This window comes from Rhizophagus irregularis, chromosome 13 (assembly GCF_026210795.1).
Source record: "Rhizophagus irregularis chromosome 13, complete sequence".
In the NCBI taxonomy this organism is placed as follows: domain Eukaryota; kingdom Fungi; phylum Glomeromycota; class Glomeromycetes; order Glomerales; family Glomeraceae; genus Rhizophagus; species Rhizophagus irregularis.
This window is the reverse complement of record NC_089441.1, coordinates 315,595-339,857: the sequence shown is the minus strand read 5'-3', so window position 1 is coordinate 339,857 and position 24,263 is coordinate 315,595. Positions and strand designations below refer to the sequence as shown.

The following is a 24,263-nucleotide window of genomic DNA, read 5'->3' as shown; positions in this document are numbered from 1 at the left end:
CGAACTGTAAACAACATTTTTGGCATAAGGTTAATGTTATTTTTATTGTATATCTTGTATAAGTATAAATAACAACTGTTTTATATTATCCAGAATATTGATTATTAGACAGGATCATAGAACTAATATTGGGATAATATGTTAGTATTAGTGTTTGGATCCGGATAAAAACCGTTATCCGGATAAAATAATTACTCAATCCGGATAAAAACTTTAATTTTGTAAAAGGTGGAATTAAATCCAATTATCAACAAATTTGAGTACTATGATCGTATTTGTAACACTAAGAGCTTTCAAACAAGCCATAAATCATAAAGTTCTGATCATTAGTTCATGAAATACAACAGTTTATCCGAAATCTGCAATCCAGATAAAATCCGACGAAATCCGGATAAAACCGCGGTTTTTACCCAGATAATCACACTTTATCCAGATTGACCCGGGTCAAACCGGATTCGGATCCAAACACTAGTTAGTATAGATAGTAAAGACAAGCAAAAAATTGATATAGTCCTTATGTATTAGTATAGAAATATTTCACTTTATAAAACGAAATTACAGCATGTATCACAGGTTAGCTTTTGATTTGTATTTGTTTTTTTTAATAAAGCAAGTCTCACAGTTTTACACTCACAACATAATATTGAATGATTTACATTCCTGTATAAATTTTATTGATCATGCCAAACACTCAATCCAACAATTCATTAAGGGAATTAAATCTGAGATTAAGGTTGAGAATGATGAGCTTAAAGATAAGAATACTGAGATCCCTGATCTTAGATGGAAATTTGCTGAGCTGAGGCTGAGAGAGCTGAACTTAAGGCCAGGAATGCCGAGCTTCTAAAACAGGCTGTTAAAGAGAATAAGATGCATGATGCTAGAGTTGAGGAACTAGAGCAAAAAAATAAAGAGCTTGAAGGAACAAGGTGTTGTAACTGGACAGCCACAGAATGGTAAACAAAATGATATTCTAGAGGTAATGGTATCAGGCTATCAGCTGTTGATGTACCTGGTTTTCTTCATACACCTGTTACCGAAAGTAACGATGTGGTACTAGAAGCGTTACTGGTAACGATCACGATTCAAAATTATCACTTAGCACAGATGGTGATATCTCTGCTTCTATGGAAAGCCGTCCTTGACAAAAGGTTGATGTCCAAACATCATGAAATATAATATTTAGACATCATGATGGTATGTCTAGACATCATGTTTGATATATGTAGGATGATGTTTGTACATTATTTGACATGATGTGAAAGACATCAACCGACATGATGTCTAGACATCATGCTAATCAAATTACCAAATATAGTATATTTATGAGTTACACAAAATAAAATTTACTATATTTGGTAACATGATATCTAAGACATCATGTCGGTTGATGCTTGAGCATCATGTTGAATGATGTACAAACATTATTCTACATATATAAACATGATGTCTAGACATTATCAAACATGATGTCTGGATATCAACCTTTTGTCAAGGACGGCTTTCCATATGCTTCATCATCTATTGTCTATTGAGGATAACTTATCACGCGACATGAAGATTATCACTTGTACCGATAGCGAGGAAGCCCCATCTGATGAAATGTCTGGTCTTGATAGAAATCAAGTCACTGAACAAATTTTGAACTTTGAAGTGTGGTCTCTCTAGACCTATTTCTTCAGTGACATCAGAAGAACTATGTGATGAAACACCTTTAAATAGTGCAACACGGAGTTTAGTTTATTGGTATGATGAGGCTATAAGGATGGATCTAAAAGAAGTCTTATGCCGGTATCATTATTCCTTTGAGTTCGTAAATAAAGTTTAAAATTATTACATCTTGATGGTAAGATTAAAAATAAGACAGCAAGAACAATAATGTACAAAAAAATGCTACACAAAAATAACAAAGAAAATATGAGTTGTGAATAATAAATCTACTTTAAATAAGCAATCACAGCGTTTGTGTTTAGTCATTAAAAATACACGTTAAAGGTAAGAGATTCTGGCAGTATATATCAAATATATTAATTGTCCCAATAGATAATTATAGTTTGTAATAAAGATTCGTTTTACTTGAGGGTTTCGTTTTCCATTCAGCAGAAATAAGAAAATTTATGTTGACTTACAAGATATCTTTTTTTTAAAAAAAATAGTTAGTTTCTAATCATCGGGCGGCCACGTTTATATCACGAAAAAAAAAATAATTCCGACTACCAGTTTAATTATCATTTTGATAATCTGAAAAGTAGTAAACTTATATAAAATAATAAATAAAATATATTAATATTCTTAAAAAATATACATATTGAATAATTAATAGAAGCAAAAGTTAATATATTGTCTCAAATTAAAAAAAAAGTTATAGACGGATGGATAGAGCTAATAAAATTCTATGTAAAAGGTTACTCAATTTGCTCAGTTATCGGCACTATTCTCATCACCTGCAATTTAAATAATAAATACTTAATAATTTAATAATTGAGTTTTGCTAACTTACCCCCCGGGTTATATAACCCAAGTTAAATTACCCCATAAAAAATAATTTATAAATTTAATATTTTTAATATTTCAAATTGCCCTATAAAAAATTTTATCCGTTATTTCTGTAAAAACTCCATAAAAATGAGTTTTTCATGGATTCATTCATGGTAAATGTAAATAATTCGATAAATTCTACGATATAAGGTTATTAATTCCGGAAATACGAGCCTTTTACGGAAAAAAGATGGAATATAAAAAGCGGATTGACTTTTTTTACAGGGTTAATTGGCTAATTTTATTTTTCACAAATATAAAAAAACAATAATAAAATTTTATTTATAAGTTAAACTAAAGCTAAAGTTATACATTTATAATGTTAAAAAAAAAATAAATAAAATAAAGAGAAAAATAAAGGGTGAAGGGAAATGATGAAGGACAAAAAATAAGAAAATGGAATGAAGATAAGCGAAAATAAAGAAAGAGATGATGAAAATAAATATTGTAAACAAACTTGAAAATGAAGCAATTGAAAAAGAAATCAAATTCAAAAGATAGAAAATTGATGAAATCAAATGAAATCAATGACAAGCAAAAGAATATCGAAATGAACCAAAGTCCAAATAAAGAGATCAAACAATACTTCAAGTTTAAAAAACGAAATTGAGAAAACCACTCAAAAAAAAAACCATCTGAAAAGAAAAGAGAACCCAACCGGAACCCACGAAAAACCTGAAAAGAAACCCAAAGAAATACAAGCATAAACCCGAGAAGAAATCCAGGAGACCCAAGAAGAAACCCAAGAAGAAACCCGACCAAAAAAGAAAGAAAAAGGACTGGTTAGTTGCTGTAAAGAAAATAGATATCCGAAATTCTGAAAAACCTGAAACTTACCGTTTATTAAGATGCCAAAGAACCTACATAAAAAAAAGAAAGAAAATGGTTAATTAGTAAGAGACAAAACAAATAGAATTTTTCTAACTATCACTGGGGTGATGATCACCGGTGACTGAAATTATGACAATCGACCAGCATTAAAAAAATATAGTGCCGGTAAAAATTGATAATTCTGGCCAATGGTAATGATCACCCGGTGATTCAAACAAATAAATAAAGCTAAAAAAAATACTGCGTTAAAAGGTCAAAGTTCGAAACGTTAAAGGTGATGTTTTGATAAACAAATAAATAATATGTGAAATGTTAAGACAGTCGTGACCATGTGATTTTATAATTAATAAATTTTCATATAAAATTACCAGGTTAAATCATCCCGGGTTAAAATTAGTCTTATGCTTAATGATTAATAATATTCTTTCGTATTGCACGACTACACATTCTACTATATTTTAAACTTTAAAAATTCCCCTTACTTTTTAAGAAATCTCCAAATCAAATAATTGAGAATCTTGACAATCTATTTAATTTAAATAATAAAATTAATAATTATAGAGATTTAATTATTTATATAATAAAAAAATATTACCTTTATCATTTTCTTCACTGCTATTTGAGTAAGAAGTAACGATAGGTGAATTATTAGATTTTGATAAATTATTAAATGTAAATACTCTACTAGTATAAGCAGCATCAGAGTCCATCTCATATGAAGTTGAAATATTTGGTATTTCTTTATTAGCTTCTTCAAACATTGCTTTAATATCTTTTACTTTATAACCGAATTTTTCTCTTTCTTTATAACTTTCATTATGAATACAATCATACCAAAAAATTAATATACCAGATAAATCATTTGCTGTTGGTCTTTGATTTGGAGTGGAATTCATACAACTATAAGCTAATTTTTTATAAACTTCAGGAGTTCCTTTTCCAAATTCTGGTCTGAGACCATTACATATTGCTAATGCTAAAGTAGCATCATGTTTTCTTTTATGAAAAGGAGGTTTACCAGATGATAATTCAGCCATAATTACACCAAAACTATAAATATCAGAAGACAAAGTATATGGTTCACCATTCAAAACTTCTGGAGCGATATATGGTAATACTCCACATATTTTATTATCTGATTTTTGTTCATTTGATGAACCAGATAATCCAAAATCTGAAATATAAGACCAATCATCAATCAATAATATATTTCCACTATGAAAATCCTTATGAAAATAACCTTTTTTATGTAAAGTATCAAGATCTAATATTAATTTAAATAATAAATATAATTTATCTTTCCATAAAATATTATTGAAATTACTTGAAAGAAAACTTCTCAAATTTCCTTTTTCTGCAAATTGTGTAATCATTATAAATTCTTTAGTTTCAGGATCTTTAGTCATTCCATAAAATGTTAATAAACTCTTATAAGATTTATTTAATTTCCAATGAGTTTTAAGCTATTTTTTAAAAATATTTAATTTATTAGTAAATAAATATTTCATATTTATTTAACGAAAAAAAAAAATTCATATATATATATATATATTACCTCATTTAAATATTCATCTGACATATTTTGTGATCCATTTAACATTTTTAAAGCAACTTTTATAGGTTCAGAATTTACTTTTTTCCAACTTCCATCATCTTGTCTTTTATATTTTACTTGACCATCAATCCATGTCGCAGAATATACTTTTGCAAATCCACCCACTCCAATTTGTTTTATATCTTCAAATTTATCATATGGTACCCATTCAAGAAATAATGGATAATAATTAGTATCAATATAACGTAATCTTGAATCATAAATTGTATCCTTAATAAATTCATCAATATCATGATTTTCACTAGTCCATCCTTCAATTATACAAGAAGGAACACATTCTTTACACCATGGTCTTTTAAATTTTTCGTTATAACAATTTTTATGGTTGATGATTTTCGAGTTATTAGATATATTTAAATTATTAAATACAGATTCTATTGGGACTTGGGTTTCACTTTCCTTATTCATATTCAATTTTTTTTTTACAAGAATAAAAATTGAATTATTGGGCGTTTTTTTTTAGCTTAGGCGTCACTTTAATAAGGAAATTAATTTCCAAAATTAGTTAGACGGTAGAACTTGGTAGTTGGTAGATCATAAACTACACCACAACGTCGTTAAATTTAATCGAATTTATTACAATAGCAGGTAATAATCATCAAAAGCATAAATTTATAAATCTGAATATTTTTTTTTAAAAAAAAAATGCAAGTTTAAATATACAAACTTAAAAAAAAAAAATTTATTCACAGTATTTATATAAGTACGCAGGGCTAGTGTTTCGATCCGGGCAGAAACCGTCATCCGGATAAATTAAAAAAAATATCCGGTTTCTATCCGGATTATCCGACTCGGATAAAAATCCGGATATATCCGGGTAGAAACCGAAATCCGGATAAAATTATTTAAATTTTTTTTACTGTAGATCATTTTTAATAAATAAAATTCGTGGCATTCATTTAATTTAATGTGGCATTTAATTAATTAAATATATGGCATTTAATTAACTACTAAATTCGTGGCATTTATTAAATTTATGACAATTAAATTTCGTGGGATTGATATAAAAATTTATTTATAGCATTTATTTTTTTATTTATAAATTTAAGTACAGTTAGTTAATGTAGTCCTAAGCCCTAACCAAAATAAATAAATACTGTAATCATTTTCTTGGATTTTTTTGTAATTTCACTTGAAACATATTTTTGAATAGTGGAAAATAATTCATAAAATTATGGAAAACAGTAACGTTCAAGATTATATTACTCTAAGTGAAAATGAAGAGTCCAGTGATGAAGTTACAGAAATTACTCTAATACTAAAAAGAGGATGACCTAAAAAATTATCTAGGACACTTGGAAAATAAAGGATGATAAGTGCTAGTAAAATAAGTTAACTATACTTGAATTAACAAGTCAAATATCAAATAATCCAAATCCCTTTAAACTAACTACTACAATGACTAAACCACAAACAAAAGTGAGTTGGGTATGGGAATATTTTGTTAGAAAACAAAGTGAAAATGGAGAAATACGTGCATATTGTCAGTTTATATCAGATAATGGAGAAAATGTACAAAAAGTTATAAATATGATGGATCTGTTGTTAAGCATGGAATAACACCACCCACAGAACACATTATATCTGAAAACAAATCAATAATAAATGCCGCGAATTTAATATATTAAATTCAAATTATGTAACAAATCTTGTGACATAACTTAAAATTTTTCCTTGTGGTTAACGAATAATTAAAACAATAAAAAAAAATATTTAAAGTAATCATATATAATATTTTAACTCATCTGAAAATATATGAAATGTTATGATTTAAATTTTTTTAAAATTTTTTTTTATTTTTTATCCGGATTCCGGGTCAATCCGACCATTTTTTATCCGGATATTTATCCGGGTAAAAACCGTAATTATCCGGATACCTAAAAAAAAAAATTATCCGGGTTTATCCGGTTGAACCCGGCAACGGATCGAAACACTACGCAGGGCGCCTATGATCGGCGAATGCAACAAACATTTTTGTAGCTTCCGAAATCCGAAGTGCTGTCGTGTTTAATTAAAATTTCTATTTATATAAATAAAATTTTTTTTAATTATTTTACCAAAAAAAAAATAAGATTATTAAAAAATTTGATGAAATTTTTTTATTGAAATACTGTAATAATTTTAAAGATCTTAATTATTATTTAATTATTTTATTGAATTATTTATTTATTGTAGGACTGTGAAATTACAATTTTTTAAAGATCTTATTATAATTTAATTATTTTTCTTATTTATTTTTTTTAAAAAGGACTAATATTAAGTATTTTTAGTATAATTTTTCATTTTGAGTTTCATCGCCTATCCAGTAGGAAATGTTACTACCACTACTTTATAAAAAAAAGAGAGCGTAAATAAAGTATACTATATTATAAAATAATTATTATTATAAACATTTATCTATTAAATTTATGGTAGGGAAATTCACAACAGGGAAACCTTTTTCATTAACAAAAAAACCTAAATTACCATTAATATCAGTTTTAAGACGGGGTTGGGTTTTTCTTGTACAAGCAGCTTTGTTACCAAAAGAAATATTATTATCAAGAGAACCAACGATTTGAAAACCAACTTTCTTTTCAAATTTTCCTTTAAGTACATCAACACCAAAAGCTAATTGTGGTTTAATTGAACCATTAATATCAACGGAAGCAGAAGAAATACCAAATTTTGGTTTATGTAAATTTGATTCAGGTACAAAACCTGATTGTATAAATGTTGGTTTAGTTATATCAACAAAAGAAGCATTAGCGTTAAAACTTGGCAAACCAACATCACCACCAAAACTAAGAGAACCTGTTATATTTGCAGCTACTTTAGATGCAACAACAAGATCTATTGAAGGACCAAGACTGAAAATTCCTGGTATACCAGGAAAACCGGGTAAAGGTACAGAAATAAGTTCGGTATCAAAATTAAATGTACTTGCAATAGTACCATTTACTAAAAGATCAAGATTCATTAAGGCACTTCCACTTAATGAAACTGTAGCTTCATCTAATTTTACACCGGAAAGAGAAAAACTACCAGCAAATTTAGCAGAAATTGTGGCTTCACCTTTCATAAAACAATCTGTACATAATACAGAAATATCGGAATTGGAAAAAAGTGAAAGGTTGGGTTTTGATGATTTTCCTGTTGTTTCATCGAATAAAACGTTTAAATTCAATGTACCACTTTTATCAATTGTTGGAAGTGGGATTCTTTTGTTAATACTATTACGTCTACTACTTCTTTTTCTTTCCACCCAGGTAAGGTCAATGGCAAAATTTTTAGCCCAATCAGAAACATCGCAACTTTCCGTAGTAAAGGTTACTTTTTTATTAGGTATATCGATAGATTTATTTTTTGTCAAAAAAAATTGGGTCTCATTCTTTTTAAAACAGTCCCACTTATGGGAAACCATTAACATTACGGTATTTGGCCAATTATTAACGTTCTTGATAGCATTTCCGTCATCTAGGTTAAGAGTAATCTTATTACCATCGCTACAATCGACACTTTTTACGCCACTTTGATCGGGATTTATTGAGGGTACGGTAGTTTTAAAATAAATTTCTGCTTTATGGTAACCTCCAAGTTCAAGATCTTTTTCTCTTTGACTGAAAACACCATAAAGTTCGGTTGATGGTTTGAATTCTTTTTTATCCGTAACGATATTAAAAGTTGAAGAGTAAACGATTTCAAGAAACAAGAATAATAATAAAATTAAACTTAGGATGGATTTTGATTTGGACATGATTAAAAGTTTTTTTTATTGTTTAGGTGCGATATGAAAGAATGGGAAAATGCAAATTTTTTTTTTTGGTTTTTTTGAAATTTTTTTGATTTCCAATAAATAATATGATAAGACGTATCAAACGCCAGAAAAAAAAAATGAAAGAATATTAAGACGTATCAAACGTCAAAAAATATAAGATATCTTTTTTTTTTTGGAAAATATTTTTTTTTTCTGGTTTTAATTTTGAAAGTCATGGCTATCCTATTTATACCTTTTTTTTAAAATATTCAATCTTATAAAAATCATAAAAAATTGACTTAGCTGGAAATTTAATTGTTGTCAAAAATTTTTTGGAAATAATATTCATATTCTTGGTTTAAAACTATATGAAATTTATTTTTAGAACTTAAATTATCTCCAAAAAAAATTATACGAAACCTAATTGATAATAATTAAAATACAAGGATCCACGAAATTTAGTCTTTATGTAATTTGTAATGTAGGACAATCCGGGGATAAAAAGAATAATATTAAATAAAACGCATGGTGTCACGTTACATTGACGGATTTATCCAGGGATTTTTATCCTCAAAATATTATTAAAGTTTAATAATGTAATAACCGATTTTAGGTATTTAACGATTAAACTACATGTATGATACACGACTTTGATAAAAATAATTTGTTAATAAAAAAAATTTTGGAAATTCTCGAAACAAGAAATCTTGAATTAATATTTGAGAAAAAAAAGGTATAAAAATAGAAGTAATAAAAAAATGTCAACATAACACATTTTTGGAATATTTATCATTATTTATTATTATTTCGATTTTCGGTTCTTAAAGAACAGATTTTCTTTGAAAATAAAGAACATAGTTTCTTTGAAAATAGTGAATAATATTAAATTAATAATAATTTTTTAAATTATCTTGTTATCGATAAAAAGAAATCGATATTATGGTTATAACCTAAAAATATTTATAATGTATTGAAGCATGTGTTATTTTTTACATTATTACTAAATTTTAAATAATTTTAAATAGAAAATTTATTAAAAAAATTATTTAGGAAACATACGATATTCTTAATATTCTTATGTATTAACAATTTTAACCCCAGAACTAGGAATTTTATTATATTCAATTTTAACCAAAAAAAAATTTTTAACAAAAAGGGTTAAAATTTTAAGCTGGTTTTAAAATTTTATTAGAAAATTTTTTTTAAAAAATTGCGGGATGGAGCGAAATTATGAAACGTTGACGATCGATTTATCATTTTCATATATAGGAATAACCACGTATATAGGAATAACAACCATCATAACCACCACCATTTTTGGAGACAATGATTTTAAAAAATTACGAGTAAAAAAGCTTACTAATAAACAATTAATTATATTTTAAAAAGGGAAATAACGGTTAATAACGTCAAAAAGAAAAAAATGAACGTAAAAAATGTAAAAGACGAATCTGTAAATACAATTAAACATTTAATATATAATGATATAATGTATCGTTTAATAATATTTAAAAATAAATAAATAAATAAATAATAAAAGATACTGAACAATGATATAAAAATTTCTTTATTTAGAAAGTTTTTTAAAAATTTATATATTATTTTATTGATTGTTAATATATTTTTGTCATTAATCGTGATACAGCAGTAATTTTGAAGATCGTTTGTCATGAAACTTTGTTCTCCCTCCCCCCCATTTTATAATCATTTACAAAATGTAACAAATATTTACCATTTTTGTTATTGTCATATTTTCATTTAAACCATAAAAGTTGAAATGTTCATATTTACCATTTACATGGAATATATGTGGACATTTTGAAATCGTTTCATATTAGAAATTCTTTTTACGTTTTTTACGTAATTTTTAAAAATACTTTTTCAAAAAACACATTTCGTTCATTGTGATAATATAATCAACTTTCTTGATATGAATTTTAGAAACGTTCACTTTTATTCTATTTATAAAACTGACTCTTTAATGTTAAATTTTTTTTTTTTTTTATTTCTTTATTTAACGCTGTTTTCTTTCTTTTCCTTTAACGTTAAGTTTGAAGTTGATTATGCTACTAACATTTTGTTGACAATAAACTTTTGTAAAAATTAACTCTCATTTACTCTGGACTCTGGAGGATCCACTTGGGCACTCAAAAGTGGGTAAGTTTCGAACCGACCTTTTTTATTGAAAAATTATTTTTAAGAAAACGTTCACGACAGTGTTATTGGAAAAACTGCAAATCCGCAATGTTTTTTTCGTTTAAACCCTGAAACACTAGAACTTTTAGCAAAAAAGTTATGAAAAAATGGTATATAGTTATAACGATATTTTGACCTTCGAATTGGTTGCAACAGTCGTATTAAAGGATCAAGCAACACGAAGAAAAAAAGGAAAGTATGATCAAGAAGAAGTAACAAATCATTTTGCAGAAAACGATAAAATAAGAAGAAATAAAGAAAGTATAGAAAAATTGACAAGAAATCAGATCAAAGGACCAGTCTAGTATCGCCTTAAAATCCTATATTAAATGTCACATGTTGAATTTTCTTAGCGCCGGCCAAATTCCTATAATTCAGTTAAAGAGCCCATAATGTCGGCCAATTACGTAACAGATTTACTGGGCGAAGATCAAGAGGTCAATATTCAGAACGAAACACAAATGAGAGATTCGATTGCGTATCAGGCAACGAAAGATCCGAGATATTAATAATTTTCTGGAAAACAAAAACGTGTGATGTCATGTTTTTATGATATACAAAAGAGTAGAAATGGACAGGTAAAAAAGGATCAAAATTAAGAAATTATTTAAATACTAAATGGTAAGCAGCAGATAAATAGTATAAAAATTTTTTTTTTTGTGTATTGTAGGTAGATGATATAAAAGCGAATGGATTTTACCACAAAGACGAACAATTAAGGAAGTATAATAATTAGAAAACAAAAAGGAACGAGATTTGCGAATCAGTATTATGAAAAAATAGGTGTTATCGTTTGGTTACGGTATGTTTTTGCGTATTTGTTACAGTATTGTACTTTATTGTTTTTTAGGTATGAAACTTTAACCGGTATGCTTTCTCCATTTGCCAATTTTATTGGAAGATATATATTGTATAAATAGTACAACTAAACTTATAGGTACGGTACGAAATCACGCACCTAATAAAATATAATACCTAAAATATTTTTTTCATGTGATATTGTAATTCCTATGGTATTTCGGTACGATTGCCGTCGTACCCATGACCCATCGCACCTGTACTGGCTGTACATAATTAATAATACCTTACTTATTATATCATGTCGTCTTTACTATATACTCGAAAAAATACGATGTAATGTATGTAAAATTCATTAGGATTGATAATAGAAGAATACGTAGAGCACATCTGGAAAGTTAGAGAATTATCTAAAATTATTAATAATTAAGATAATAATAAAGAAGAGATAAAAGGTAACACAACGAACAATACAAAATCATTATTGGATTCTTTGATTAAATCATCAGGTGATACAAACAAGACAGTAATAGATGTCATCATCACAAAAGATGATTGCGTTGTAGATGAAAATAAAGAATCCCCGAAAGATAGCGCAATTAACATTTCACTATCATTACTTTCTTCAACAAGTATATTAAAGAAAAGAAGCGTATAACAACAAATAATTCCCAAAATGAGAGAATTTAGATGGTAACTAAAAGAATAAACGAATTCATGAAGTCATATAAAAGAACGAAAAAGAAAAAAAAATAGTGAATTTACATTTCAAATCAAATATCTTAATCAATAAGAAATCTAGATAGGATTAGATAAAAGAACGTAAAAATCATAAAAGAGTAATAAAAATTAAAAAAAAAATTTTTTTTTATTAAGATTAACTCGTGAGTCAAATTTATATGATTTCGGTGCAAATTTATGTCGATCATTAGTAAATTTTTTTCTGATACCCGATTTTCATTTCCTAAATAGTGCTCTTTATGTAAACCCATTCAACACCAACATATTTTAATAATATTTATCCCAAAGTTTCAAATAGTTTGTTTTTTACAATAATTTTTTCAATAACTTCTTTTATTTAACGCCGCCCATTTTCTGCAGATCGTTTGCAGTTTACTCGTGGATCACGAATTAAATTTTTTACATACACATAATATCTATCTTAGTAGTTAAATAGAAGATAGAACAATGGACTTAAGCCACAATATTGGCGAAAAGCGTAGCGAATTTAAGTAGGGGGCAATCTATTTTCGTTGGACTCATATATATTAAATAATTAATAAACAAAGCATGTCACCAAAAAAAAGTCTTGTAATGACCTATAAACCACAAAAATCTGAAATTTTAATTGTGCAGTTATAAATATAATAATTCCTTGTCGCACTAAGTACTCATGATTACCTTCATACTAATTTTTGAAAATTGCGAGCGTTATAAATGACCGGGAATCTTCGCTTACTTTATATTTCCGGTCTCATATAGATAGTTAAAATAATGATTGACACGCTCCAGGGAATTAGTATTATTTATTTCATGGGAAGGGAAACCCTATTATTCCCAACTCTCCATAAAACTTATTGCCGCGCCAACGGAAATAATTTTTTTTTTTTGCTATATTCCATGAAATTTTTATGAATTCCATAGAAGATCCATGAAAAATAGTCTGAGATTTTCATTTTTATTATTGTCATTTATTAAAATTATTAAGTTTGAAGTCACATAACATTATTGTGATTTATAATCATAACAAATTTTATGATCATGAAATATGGTCGTTTTATAGATTTTGAAATTATTATAAATTTTTATTAGAGGTGTGACAGTGGACTAGTGGAGCATGGATTAGTTCCGTGTATATCTGAGTAAACGGTAACAGAACGCAGCTCCAAGAATAAATAGGTTTATAAGTTTATTTATCTATTAATCATTGATGAGATCATAATTTCGACAACTTTATGATAACCTATGGACAGTATTATACTATTATTACAGAAATTTAAAAAATTGTATGAAATTAGAGACTTTTTCTATTAAATTAATAGGGTTTCTGATTATAATCTATCGATTTTCTGTAAAGTTTTTAGTACCTTTTTAACCATGCAACCTTTATCCGTAATTCGTATATTATATATATATTTTTATAGTTATATTCTAATATAACGATTATTTATTTAATATACAATCTTTATGTTTGACGATTACAGAATTTATAAAAGTACTCTGTACTTACTATCATCTATTAAAAGAAAAATAAGAAGGCGTGCTATCCTAACATGTATCCATAATCTGGCTGATTTTGATGTCTCCGCATATTTCTTCCCAAAAAAAGAATTTTTATGGCTCATAAAAGAATAAATAATTGTGTAAATCGAGCAATACATAAAGTGGTAACAAGTGATCGGCGCAAATTTACTACGCATCTTAATTCTGATCGGAAACGCATAATGCCAGTAGATGATTTTAAGGTGTCACATAATCCTGCTGGCATTATAAAAAAAAAGATCAGCGATTACATGATCGCATAATTTTTCGGAAAAAAAATCGATAATTACAGAATAAAAAAAAAAAGGTGCAACTTTATAACTAGTAAGAATTTTTATAGTCAGCCCTTTTCAAAGGGAATTTTAATCTTTAAATGGCGTGATTCTTTAAAGGGAAGTTTTTAAACTGCTTTTTCATTTTACAAGAAAATCTGGTTACAATCATCTGCATTTTGCATATTACACTCTAATAATGGCGTATAATAAAAAGTAACATATATTTACCCTGTTGTTTTTAGGAAGAGTTCGAATATAATTGTTCAGTAATAATGGCTCAAAGTAATGAAGAAGGCAAAAGTACATAGAATGAATTAGATATTTACTAATTCTATTATATTTATATAATATTTACATATAATTTAAACTAACTAAATTCTTTATTTAAAAATTATTCATTCAATAATATAGAGAGTAAGTTATTTATTTAATTCTATTATATTTATATCATATTTACATATAATTTAGACTAACTAAATTCTTTATTTAAAAATTATTCAAATATTTTAGATAGTAAGTAATTTATTATATTAATATAATATTTACATATAATTTCAAAAGCTCAAATAATAAATGTTGCTCTTCATGACTAATTCTACATATTGTATTATGATACCATATAGCTACAATTAAATCCTGATGAATGCATCGAAATTAATTGCAAAAAGTTTGAAGATCGCGGTTGTTATTAAAAATGCTAACCTTTTAACTAATTAATTTTGATTTTCAAACATATAATGATTATCATCATATAATATGTCATTTAAACTATCAGGGAAAAAAAATTTGTTATAATAGCTTTATTTTTTAAAAAGTTAAATGAGAACTGAATTTTCGTTAAAATTGCAGGCAAATTTGCCTGCAACTGCTTACCGTTAAATATAGATGTTATGTAATCATGAAATCAGAGACGATCAATTTGGCAAACATCGAGGTATCGAAGGAATATTGGGTGAAAGTTTTAATTAGTTTAAGGAACAATGGTGTCCTATTTTTAGAGCAAGTTTTATAACCATTTACAGATAGAGTAATGAAATGGGGTCACTTTCTTAAACAAAGAAATGTATCAATGAGATATGAGCCGATATGGTATAAAATGTTAAGTGAAAAAGTAAGAGATATAACAAAGGTACGCGTTTAGTTAAAGATAACATTATAATTCAGAGAAAAGAGAATAATAAGAAAGTGGTATTAAGAAAAGAGTTACCAGAAAGTTCAAAAAAAGAGAAAAATAAAGAATTTATTACGTGGAAAAAGAATGAAGATATGGTGTATAGTATCATGAATAAAAAATCTCGTAGTAAAGTTTATGATGAAGTAGAGAAGCATTTAATTGAATGTAAGGTTATGGGACAAGATAATGATATCTCTGATTCCCTTTTTCTTAAAGATTGTAATGGTTGTGAATTCAATATAGGACGAAAGTTAAATACGGGAAATGTTTAATATATATATAGAAAAAGATATTGCGATAATGATAAAAGGAAGAAAGGTGGCGTTAGAAAATGGTGATAGTAGGATGAAACCATAGATGACAAAAGAAAATATAGGTAGAATGAATGATATTGTCGTAAACGAAAATATTTATTTTAGATGTATCTTAATTGCTACATCTAAACGAGTTCATATAACGTGAGAAATCTTACATCGCACAGAGTTACTACGTTTTATTTTTCTTCCGATCTGTGTTGCACACAAAAAGCCACATTATCATTCGTACGACTGAAAAAATTACGTAACGTAATTCACCTTTTTTAATAAATACCCTGAGAATTCGTCGGAGAATCAAAAATCTAATGAGTAATGATAAAACCACTGATAAATTACTTTTTTTACTATGCTTATTAATTTTTTACTGTATTACGTCACAACAAGCCACCAAAAGTTTATGCAAGAGTATATCAGTCACGATGTATCCAGAAAAAGTATATAAAGTATATATACAGTATATCTTAAACTTCTCTCAAACTTTCTCAAATTATCTTGAAACCTTTTCTAAAGAACTTATCGCTTTTACAGAAACAAAATGTTATTATCATTAAACTGTTTGGAACTAGGACGAACTTCTAATGAAGTTATCACTATGTGTATTGGCAAATACTCTGAAATCAATGGTGTTCGAGTCAACTCTGATGTTTTGACCGTTGCAAACTTTAAAAAACTTCTCCTTGATGAAAAAGAACTTCAAGGGTTGACCAAAATGGATATTTGGAAAGTCGAACTCGACCTTAAGAGCTTTAAAGATACAATTTATTCCGAAGATGAGATTAAAAAAATGGGCACGATGATGGAACCTGCGTATGTACTTAAAGAATATTTTAATGATGATAAAAAACCTAAGACAAATTACATTCATATCTTCATAGTCCCCACTGGTAAGTGTCCCCAATGGTTTGCCTCTTGAACAAGGAATTTGTAGTGACAAAATTGGTCCTGGCTTGATTTTTGATATCTGTTGTTTCGTTAAATTTACAATATTTCATTATCTTTAGAGACATCTACTGAAGTAAAAGATATATCTGATGATATAGTAAAAGAATTAGTTAAACCCCCTAGTAAATTGCCCGATAAGACTTCTATTAGGAATTTCCTTAATCAAAAACCTGATGTGAAAATACCACTTTCTCCTGCTAACTTTTCTCTGATGCATACTAAGGGTAATGGATGTATATCTGAAGAAGAACGAGATACTTATTTTGAAAAAAGTACAAAGAAGGATTGTACCGGGTTATTTACAAAACTTATAGGACGTTTAATTTTTCCTTCTTCAGTTGGAAAGAACGAAGACTCATTTCATGGTTTTTGGGACGATATTATTAAAAATACGATATTAACACTTGGAAAAGGTGTTGTTGGTTTGGAAACAATGGCTTTCGATCGAAATACTAACAAAAAAACATCGACAGGTAAATTTAAGAATGGTTAATTGTTTTTAGAGAATAAGAATAGAAATATATTGTATATTGACAAAAAATTTACAGGTCGCAATCGCCCCGACTTGGTTATACTAGTGAGAAATATTTGTCCTTTTCGTGGAGAAGAAAAAGCGGAAAATTCTACAGCAGATGTTTCAAAAGAATTAACTGATAAATTCAAAGAATGGACCTATGGGGATGCTCCATACCTCTTTGCGTATTATGCTATTGGTCAAATTGTCACTTTTGTTCTTTTGACTGAGTCTGAATCAAAGAATATTTGGTCAAATAATAAGAGAACACGTCCGGAAGTTAAATCTGAAACACTTGGCGATTTTAATTTAAGAGAACTTTCGGAAAGGCTTCGCGCCATGAATCTCCTTCGGAATATTTGTAAGTACCTTTTGTAGTTAAAATTATTTCCATAAAGCGCTGATTTGTATTATTATTTAGGTCGTTTATTGCCTATTATAGTAAATTTATGCCCCGCAAGAGATACACCAGATTTTCTTACATTGCGTCGAGAAAATGGAACTATTGTTGAACTTGGGTATCATGTTAAGAAAATATTTAAAGAAGAACGATCGGTTGTCCATTTAAAAGAAATTTATGCAACTTTATCTGTAAGTGGAATAAACTTACTCTTTATAAGTTACATTCTAACAATTTATATAGCAAAATAATGTTAGGTTTACCGATAAATTGGAACATTGCTCTTCGCATTCTGTTCATTTGGAACCACGCGGATTACAACGAAAACCCGAAGATCTCAATGAACTATTGAGAGCATTAATTTGTATTCTAACATGTCTTAAGGTAGAGTTTTGGTGTGATGTATTCTCAATTGCTATTATATAAACAAATATTCATTTAGAATATGTTCATGTTCAACTAGGAAATGCATAATATTAAACCAAAACCAATATTGCATAGAGACGTCCGGTGGCCAAATATTGTTCTACATAATGATAAATTTATTTTAATTGATTTTGATTACGCAACTTTTGGTTCTGAAAGAAAAGGCGTCGTAAAAAAACCTTTAAAAAACTTTTCTGAAACCGGACATGCTCCTGAAACACTAACTAGCAGACATAATAAGAAAGTTGATATATGGGGGGTTGGTCATTTAATTGATTCATGTTATATCGAAAATAAGCCTAAACAACTTAAAGAATTTGCATCGAAGTGTCAAGACAAAAAACCAAAAAATAGACCAACTGCTTCGAATGCACTTAAAGACATTATAAATATTTTTATGGAGGTAATTATTCACTGATAAAATATACTTGTTTTTTATTTGTAATACATCTTAATAAGTTTTAAAAAATTTCAGTATTTGCCAGAAAGTTCATGGTTGAATCAAGTTGGAATTGCATAATTTGTTTTACTGAAATTATAATTTGACACTAGCTATAATATATAATTATAAAGATTTTATGATTAAAGCAAAATTGGGAATTGGGATACAATAATTAATAATATAATAAAATTTGATTCTTATCCAAGAAAAAATAGAAATATTTCTTGCACATGAATTTCAAAACATATATTAATAAATCATTCGTATAGCTGCTATTAGAATTTTTTTTACTCTATATGTGTTGACCAATATGTAATATAAATTGATCCAAATAAGAGTTTTTCATTTTTACTATTGTCATTTATTAAAATTATTAAGTTTGAAGCCACATAACATTATTGTCATAACAAATTTATAATCATGAATATGACCGTTTTTATAGATTTTGAAATTATTATAGATTTTTATTTAGATGTGTGACAGGGAACATGGATTAGTTCCGTGTATATCTGAGTAAACAGGTAACGGAACGCAGCTCTAAGAATAAAAAGGTTTATCTATTAATATGATAACCTATGGAGTATGGACAGTATTATACTATTATTGCAGAAATTTAAAAAATTGTATGAAATGTATTTGCTTTTTTGTATGAAATTAGAGACTTTTCTATGAAATTAATAGGGTTTCTAGTAAGGTGATTATAAAACATGTAGTGTATGCTTGACGTTGTATGTATTGTATGCTTATGTATGCTTTTATTGTATCCATACATGTATGGATATTAAAAATGAACGTATGCTATGTATGGCATACTTATTTTCGCCATACATAAGATTAGGATTTGCAAAAAAAAAAAATTTTGAAGTATTATAAATAAAATTAATATTTTTTAATGTAATTCTAGTGATAACACAAACATTTACAAAGATATGACAATATTCACTCATAAGGAATTAAATTTATTTATATAGATTATATAGATATGATAAAAAAGCCTAGTAATATTCAATATTACATTAGTCAAGATTAAGTTCTTTGCGCAATTTAAGATTTTCCAATTCTAGTTTTTCGATCTCTGCTTGGGCTTTACGATCTGCTGTACGTCTTTCTGCCAATTTCATCTTACGTTCTTCTATTTCTAATTTTGAAATTTCTCGTTCACTATCACTTTCATTAATATCAATTCTACTTCTTTTGGCTTTTGAGGTATTTTCACTTGTGGACGCCTTTCTTTTTCCGTTTTTTTCCAGCTTCTCTCTATTAGTTACATCCTGTAATGGTACTTTTTCTAATATAATTAAAAGAAATTAAATGATTAATTAATAAATAAACAAGAATATTATATTGATAAGCTTACTTTTTAATTCCTTATTAGAAGTCTCCTTTTGACTTCTTTTATTAGTATCTATTGAATTAATATTAATTTTTAGAATAAATGGTTAAATTATATTTATTATTATTATTTACCTTTTCGTGTCATAGCTTTTGCCTTCCGTTTAATCACACTTTTATCCCTTCTAGTATATGGAATCCCAAATTTGTCATTAATTTCAGCTGTCTTAAAGAGTCTTTCATCAAGCCGTCTGCCTCTAAAAAGAATTTAAAAATTAAAAAAATATGCTAGTTGAAATATATAATAATAATTAACACTAACCTCATAATTGCTGTAATAAGTTTCAATTGCTTTCCCTCACGGTTGGCTTGAGCATGCGCTGCTTCAGCTACATTAGTATTATTTCCATGGTGATCCCAAATTTCATTTTCCATATTTGAGATGTGCTTATTTAAAGATGCCAAAACATAGGGTTGACGATAATATTGAGTCCAATCTATTATATGAGTATTTAATATTATTAAATTATGAAACTAAAAAAATTAAATTTTTATGAATTATATTAATATTATTTACCCATTATACGTTGATTATTATATGATTCTAATTTTTCAAAACATCCATAAACTTCTTCAGCACTAGATTTAGTTGGAATGGATTTTGCTAATAGATATACTTCATTATCAAATTTTTTAGCTATCAAATTACTAAAAATAAAATGTATTAATATGTTAAATTTTTATATATCAAAGTTTATAATTTAAAAATTTTTTACCGATTAAAATGGACCAAGCATGATTTAAAAATGTATGTTAGATGTTCTTCCCAGTTTTTGCTAGGATCTCTTTTTGCTAAAGCCAATCCTAATCCTTTTGCTTGACCTGCGTCAAGGTCTCCAAGAATGCATTCCCAACCTGTACCATCAATGTGATAAAATTTTACTGGTATTTCACTTAAATTTTCAACCACCTCAAAAAGTTGAGTGAATAGGCGTTGGTATGCATCAGCTGTAAATATATTGGTATAAATACGACAATAGGATAAAACTAAAAAAGTATAAAGTTAATTTTTTGTAATAGAAAGATAAGTAACGAATTTATAATTAAAATATTTACTTAATTTATGAGTTTCATCATATGAATTGATTTCAAATTCGTTAATATCCCCATGCACTCTCTTGAATGTTAAATCAATTTGAAAACACTTTAAATTTTGCAATGCTTTTGCTTGGAAATCAAGCATGCATAAAATTAAAGTTTGGCCATCTTCAAATTGCTCTATAAAAAATAATTAATAATAAATTATAATTATACAGTATGTAAAAAATTCCAGTAAAGTACAACATATACTAATACTTACCTATACGACGCACATAGTTATGCATATCAAATTTTTTACACTGAACACTATACATAACTCCTAAGTTTCCCTGCCCATAGGGATGCATATTTTTATAGCATTTAGCAACAAGAGATCTAAGTTTATCCACATTGTTTAGTGATGCATGTACTTCTGATAAAGTATCTTTATCAAAAGTTGCTTTAATGCTACTATTTCCTATTTAAAATGAAATGAAATATATGTTATAAATTATTATTAATATAAATAAAAAGTATTAAAGAAAATCACCTGCTATTATTGAGCGTGAAGTTACACTATCATCCGAAGCAATAATGTTTTGGATCATTGCTTGCAGCTCATCCTTAATACCCACTGGTGTGCGTTCTGGTGGTGGTGGTGGATGATTGTGCGTACCTATACATACTAATGCAATATAGGGACATGCAGCCAAATCATATGGAATAAATTTAATGAACTGCACATTGCATTTTCGCTCAATTATAGTTCCTCGCATAACTTGACCATCTTGAATATGTGGAAATTCTTGATAAAATAAATTAGTTAAATTCATTATATAATTATATATATTTTTTTATATATTAATTAATTAAAATTAATTTTACCACATAAACTTATTCTTGAAGCACGTGAAACTATGGTGCAGCATTGATTTTCATTATTATTCTCGTCAATCTAAATTCATTATTACAATTAATAGTATCACATAAATTAATAATAAAACATATAAAATACTTACAACTCGTCCTTGAAAAATATCTCGTAATAATTCCAAGTCAATCTCCCCTGGAACTTTAATATAGCGATGCCATTTTTCCCCTCTAACCCATTTGTCACATCCAATAATATACTCTTCATCTCCATTTTTAATAATTCTTCTTAATTTTGCTTGGCCATCGCAAAGTTGATTGTTAGATTTATATTTACAAGCTGTTGATTTTGCAGCAAGAAAAAATCTAATAATATGCAATAAAAATGTTAAATTTTTTTTTAAAAACAAATAATTATATAAACTTACGTGTAGGTTTTAGTCTTTTTATTGTGCTGATGTTGGTTTAATTTGATAAACATTTCTGATTCCATATCAACTTCGTTATGCTGCTCATTAATAAAATCTGGATCTGCAAAGGAACAATGTTTGATACCTTGACATTTTCGCACATCTTTCTTTACTGGTACTACAAAATAAGGACAATTTTGGATTGAAATTGATCCTCCCGCTCCATTATTAGAATATTGGATCTAATAAATAACAAAAATACAAGCAGCAAAGTTATTAATTAATGGCGAAAATTTTTAATAGTGAAAAATACTTACATCATTGAAACAAGCCATTGGGTTTGCCCAGCCAGTAACATTAAATACTGTGGCTATTCCTTGTGGTGAAGTTTTAGGATATTCAATAGGAAAGGCTGAATGTATAACCTCTGAAACTGAAAGGTATTTTGTGAAGAATGCTATCTGTTCTGCATCTTCATTAGCATCCTAAACAGATATTAAAATTTCAGAAACCCAGAAATCATATTCAAATAGTCATACTAAACCTGACTTTATTTAATATAAAATAAAAACATAATAAAAGAGCAAACCTGTTCATCCATTAATTCAGAATATTCATTTTCAGATATAGTTTCGTCATCAGATATAGTCTCAATATCTGAAAGAACAACAGGATTTACTTTAGACATAGTTATAAATGTAATAGAAATATTTTTAAATGAAAGTAAAGGTAATAAAAACGCGATAGCAATATTTATTTTTAAATGAAAAAGTAGTAATAGACGTAAAAATATTTAATTTTTAATAAAAAGAAAAGAAAGATTATAGTAATACGCGTTGAATTGTATTAGCCAGTACACAATCATTATGAAAAATGTGTAAATAGTTAAATTTGGAAATAAAATGTGTGGCATTAAATCAAAATTACCATATTTATCATACAATACATACATAATTAGAAAAAACCATACATTACATACATTAAAAAGTTTTAATAATACAATACATACAAAGCTAACCATACAATACATGTTTGCTATATACCCTTTCTAGTACCTTTTTAATCATACAACCTTTATCCGAATTATATTCTAGTATAGCGATTATTTATTTAATATACAATATTTATATTTGATGATTATTACAGAATTTATAAAAGTACTCTGTACTATCCTGTAGTATTTTGATCCGTATGCATAAACTATACATGTTGTCGCAACTTTCCGAAAATATGGCCGAATCCGAAAGTCCAAAACTCAGGTTCGAAACCCAAGCCGAAATCCGAAAATCGAGCCGAAATCCGAAATTAGGTCCGGAATATGTAGATCCGGACGAAACTTTTTTATATGTTCCGAAATAGGTTATGCTTTACGGTGTTCAGTCCGATGATCTTTTTGAGTCCGGTAAGTCAATTTTTAGCACGCATGGCTGTGTTAAATGATGACTAATGGAGTTTTTTTTTGTTTCTATTAATTTAGGGACGTTATTGACGTTCCTTGTTGCTTTTTTTTTCTTTCAACAACGTTTCTTGACTTTTTGGAAACTAATGTGAGTTTTATTTCTTTTATTCTATTTTTCGTGTTATTATTTTTATTTTCTTTTCATTAAGAGAGTTATTGGCATTTCTTTTACTTTTTATCTTTAGTAACTGCTTCTTGGACTTTTTGGAGACCAAATGGTAAATCTATATTTTTTTTATTCAGTTTTTCGGTTTCTTTTTGTTTGGGATGTTATTGACGTTCATTCTACTGTTTTTCTTAGTAGTGACTTCTTTAGACTTTTTGAAGATAAATGTGAAGACTTTTTTCTTTCGTCCATTTTTTTCATCCTCTTTTCATTTAGAGACGTCATTGACGTTCCATTTGCCGTTTTTTCTTTAGTGATATCTTCTTTGGACTTTCTGGAGACTAATGGTGAGTTTTTTTTCTTTTGTTCGTTTCTTCATTTTTTTTCTTTTCTGTTTAGGGAAGTTATTGATGTTCTTTTTATTTTTTTTAGTGACGGATACTTGGAACTTGATCATCTTTGGAGACTAATTGTAAGTTCCTTTGATCCTCCATTTTTTTTTTCATTACATATTTTATTAATATTTTTCCTTGCATTTTT

At 27.4% G+C, this 24,263-nt stretch overlaps 5 protein-coding genes across 6 annotated transcripts; 2 read left to right on the top strand and 3 right to left on the bottom strand.

Annotated features, from left to right (window-relative positions):
• Positions 1–3,854: 3,854 nt before the first annotated feature.
• OCT59_004715 (uncharacterized protein) lies at positions 3,855–5,392 on the bottom strand (the record flags this gene model as incomplete). Its single annotated transcript, XM_066137880.1, has 4 exons — positions 3,855–3,895; positions 3,965–4,543; positions 4,694–4,832; positions 4,925–5,392. 4 exons carry the CDS (start codon positions 5,390–5,392, stop codon positions 3,855–3,857), a joined length of 1,227 nt encoding a protein of 408 aa, XP_065997078.1.
• Positions 5,393–7,367: 1,975 nt separating this feature from the next.
• On the bottom strand, positions 7,368–8,720 carry OCT59_004714 (uncharacterized protein; the record flags this gene model as incomplete). The annotated part of the gene is made up of 1 exon (XM_025329395.2): positions 7,368–8,720. One exon carries the CDS (start codon positions 8,718–8,720, stop codon positions 7,368–7,370), a length of 1,353 nt encoding a protein of 450 aa, XP_025170226.1.
• Positions 8,721–15,136: 6,416 nt separating this feature from the next.
• OCT59_004713 (uncharacterized protein) lies at positions 15,137–15,697 on the top strand (the record flags this gene model as incomplete). The annotated part of the gene is made up of 3 exons (XM_066137879.1): positions 15,137–15,185; positions 15,274–15,362; positions 15,416–15,697. The coding sequence occupies 3 exons, from the start codon at positions 15,137–15,139 to the stop codon at positions 15,695–15,697; spliced, it is 420 nt and encodes a 139-aa protein (XP_065997077.1).
• Positions 15,698–16,277: 580 nt separating this feature from the next.
• On the top strand, positions 16,278–18,544 carry OCT59_004712 (uncharacterized protein; the record flags this gene model as incomplete). 2 transcript variants are annotated; one of them, XM_025329394.1, is made up of 7 exons in its annotated part: positions 16,278–16,626; positions 16,744–17,157; positions 17,233–17,559; positions 17,620–17,789; positions 17,842–17,982; positions 18,062–18,427; positions 18,500–18,544. In XM_025329394.1, 7 exons carry the CDS (start codon positions 16,278–16,280, stop codon positions 18,542–18,544), a joined length of 1,812 nt encoding a protein of 603 aa, XP_025170225.1. The 2 variants fall into 2 exon arrangements, with proteins under 2 accessions (XP_025170225.1, XP_065997076.1); XM_066137878.1 differs by lacking the exons at positions 16,278–16,626; positions 16,744–17,157 and having other exon boundaries at positions 17,538–17,559.
• A 938-nt stretch (positions 18,545–19,482) lies between these two features.
• On the bottom strand, positions 19,483–22,846 carry OCT59_004711 (uncharacterized protein; the record flags this gene model as incomplete). The annotated part of the gene is made up of 14 exons (XM_066137877.1): positions 19,483–19,754; positions 19,824–19,871; positions 19,934–20,055; positions 20,121–20,295; positions 20,376–20,506; positions 20,575–20,845; positions 20,915–21,076; positions 21,159–21,356; positions 21,429–21,683; positions 21,764–21,833; positions 21,898–22,114; positions 22,177–22,400; positions 22,476–22,643; positions 22,748–22,846. The coding sequence occupies 14 exons, from the start codon at positions 22,844–22,846 to the stop codon at positions 19,483–19,485; spliced, it is 2,412 nt and encodes an 803-aa protein (XP_065997075.1).
• Positions 22,847–24,263: the final 1,417 nt, after the last annotated feature.